The sequence below is a fragment of the Habropoda laboriosa genome, unplaced genomic scaffold (assembly GCF_001263275.1).
Source record: "Habropoda laboriosa isolate 0110345459 unplaced genomic scaffold, ASM126327v1 scaffold147, whole genome shotgun sequence".
NCBI lineage: Eukaryota > Metazoa > Arthropoda > Insecta > Hymenoptera > Apidae > Habropoda > Habropoda laboriosa.
The window spans coordinates 1,071,612-1,074,967 of record NW_017100256.1 but is presented as its reverse complement, the minus strand read 5'-3'; the positions used below and the strand labels follow the sequence as shown (position 1 = coordinate 1,074,967).

Below are 3,356 nucleotides of genomic sequence, written 5' to 3'. Positions count from 1 at the left end.
GTTATTTTATGTAAACAAATAAATGTTATCATTCTCATTGCAATACTATACAGATATTTTATAAATTAATCCTTCTGCAAACATTAAGATCTTATTCTAATTAAAATTCGACAGAAAGTTAATATTTTTTCGTGTAACATAAACGTCAGTTGTGTCAACCGAATTTATAAAAGGAATTGACGGGGATACACTGTCACGTGCAATTGAGAACGTATCGGTTCATAGACTTCAGTGTATACGCTCCTGAGAAGAGAAGTTGCACAGCGAAGCGCAGACGTTACTCGAACTTTTCAGCTATAATAACCGCTAGCGGCCGATCACGTATGTGACATGGCGTCCGGGTAGAAAGAAAGTTGACTGTTAAATAAGCGTTAATGTTGTTTTTATGACATTGACCGACCGAAAAGGGAACATCCGAGGCCGCGAATTTCCCACAGACACCGGCATTGATGGTAATGCATGCGAGGAAACCACAAAGGATCAGCGATGGGTAGGGTACCGCCGTCAAATACCCAATCCTGACACAACCAACCTCTACTCACCTCACCTCTCATCTCCACAGTCCGTCCATCCGACCCACTCGACATCACTACTACCGCCATTCGCGGGAGTTTTTCCTCGATGGAAATTTCATTTTCCATCCTGGAATGCCCGCTATCTGATGATTTTATTCACCATTTATTTTTTATGATTTCAGGTACTTCGAAAAGCACCAGGCCCATCCCTATCAGGTAAATATCATTCGAGCAATTGGAATCAGGGGTTTCGGAGGGGGGTAATTCGTCTACAATGCGATTGCATGCACGATTTTACCGCGATTCTTTTCCGTCTTCGATTAGAAGAAACAAAATTCCTTTCTTCCGTTCGCGCTTTTTTTCTTGGATAATTGCGCGATCAACTGTGTCACAGTTCTTTCATGTTTCCTGCATTACGCTTTTTTTGTAGTTAATATATTTGCGATTGGTAAAAATTATTCATAAAGAATTCGTTATGGTCTTTGAACGCACGATATTTTCTTTTCTTTCAGTATTCCTTATGTTTCTCGTGTAATTTACCCGCCTATTTTGTTCATTCGTTATGGAACAAGTATCGCATAGCTTGTGTATGTGTTGGTGCTGTATACGTTATTATATACAGAGTATACATATATATTCTTGCATTAGATTTCCCATAATCGAGTGTCAAAGTATTTTCATTTGTGCAATCGTTTAATATAAAATACGAATTGTGACTTGTATATCGCGAATATCCTGAAAAAATATCGTTTTCTTTTCTATAAAAATTTGATAAACTTTATACGTTAATAATTAAATATTTCGTTGAAAATACGCAAGTCAATTTTATTCTTGTCTATTTTTTAATGGAGGAAACTAAAAGTCTTACGTTATATGTAAGAAAATCATTGAATTATTCAATTATATATTTTTGTTTAATCTATGTAACAAAATTCTTTTGTCTATAGAAAATTAATTTTCTTTGTCGTACTTTCCATATTATATTAAAAACGACAAGATAAATCGAATAAAACGTTTGGTATTTTCTTTAAAATACGTATAAAAACATTAACTGTGATATTGTCCTTGAGTATTCATTCAATTATTTATATTATCAAAATGTGCACTAGCTATGTGTAGTTTTTAAGGTATTGTTTATAATTTATATTCAATAGCGTGTGAATAACATGTAAATTGATATAAATTTCCTATTTTTTATGGAAGATTACAATTTTACTTGATCTTGTAAACATAACCTCACTTTCAGAAAATCAATAATTCATTCTTCTACATTATGCAGATTACTAATAGTATATGGGAAATGTTGCATGAATTCATTAATTAAAATATTCTTTGCAATAATACAATTATAAAAATTCTGTTTGATTAAGTACAATCAATAATTTAGTGATATTGTATCCTTAGTCCATTGAATTTCTTTTCATATAAGTTATAGAATTTGTATTAAATTATTCCTTAATATAAAACAAGGTATTGCTAAATATTTTGTTTATACAGTTTATTTAAGTAGTATAATAAACAGTTTTGTATATATATGTGTGTTATATATCTTTAACAAATATTTTTTATACTTGCTAAAAATAAAGAGAATAACAATAAGAAAAGTACATGAAAGTGTTAAGTATAGCTTTTTAATGACTTTTAGTTTTAATTTTCTTATATTCTCAATATGTAGGAGTTGATACAACATAAATTTGCACAAGTTGATATTTGTGAAAGTAATCTATGGAAGATAGCAATTCATGAAATGCAAAAAATGTTTGTTTCAATTATATTTAGTGTTATATTTTATATTTGCAGAACGCAAAATACAGCAGTTCTAAGGGTAGCTACTCCTCATCAACGACTTCATCAGACAGTCGTTACGAAGGACGTATGCGAGATTCTCCAAATGGCAACTCTTACAGTCCAGCAGCGGGCTTGGGTATGGGCATGGGAACAGACAGAGACAGTCCTCGCAGCTACACATCCAAGCCCCTATACAAGAAGGAGAGAGAAAATAGAGACTACAAGTTATCCTCCTCTAGGGACAAGTATTCAGGTAATTAACTTTCATATTTAAAAACATTTTTCAATATAATGTGGGGTCATATTTTAAAATGAGATTCAAAGTATACAAAATATTAAAGAGATACTAGAAAAATATAGTAATGAATTCATTAAATATTTGTACCATTAAAAATTTGGTAAATGAAATAAAAGAATTATCATACAGTCATTTTTGCTATAACCTGTTGATAACTTTTATAAAATGAAGATTATCTTACTGGAAAGAAACTAATTTTTCTTTAATATTGTAGAAACAAAATTATGTACAATTAAATGAAAATATATTTGTAAAATGTTATCATTAAGAACAGGCATCATTTTTTATGGAAGTAAAAGTAAGATTTTATGTTTCCAAAATTATGTATTTGTGTAACACATTCATTATTTGTAATTAATTATTACCATTGTAATTAATAACATTTATAAAATAATGTGTATGTGTGAAAGTAGTTAAAACTTAAATTAGCTTTGGTTTAATGTTATACCTTTACATACATCTTATTTTAATCACTTTTAAATGTCACTATTCTAAATATTATTGTAGTACATAAATATTCTCTTCATGTTGTATAATATATCATATACATCAAAATTCTATATTTGATATCACTTAGTGTCTAATTTACAAATTTTTTAACTTATTAAGATTTTAAAGTTGTGCATAAGTATATAAAAGAAATGAAGCAATAGATATAAAATTCCTATATGTATTGAAAACATGAATCATGTGGAAAATATTAAAATTTATAAGATTTAAAGACATGTGTATATACGAAAAAGAAATTAAGTTTA

General features: G+C 29.4%; 1 protein-coding gene across 1 annotated transcript in view; it reads left to right on the top strand.

The window, feature by feature from the left end:
- The first annotated feature begins 309 nt into the window (after positions 1-309).
- LOC108572591 (WW domain-containing adapter protein with coiled-coil) overlaps positions 310-3,356 on the top strand; it is a 7,259-nt gene continuing 4,212 nt past the window's right edge. Inside the window, 3 exon segments of the mRNA XM_017934854.1 lie at positions 310-490; positions 698-731; positions 2,316-2,556. Of these exon segments, the coding sequence (XP_017790343.1) occupies positions 450-490; positions 698-731; positions 2,316-2,556 (316 nt within the window). The 5' untranslated portion in view covers positions 310-449.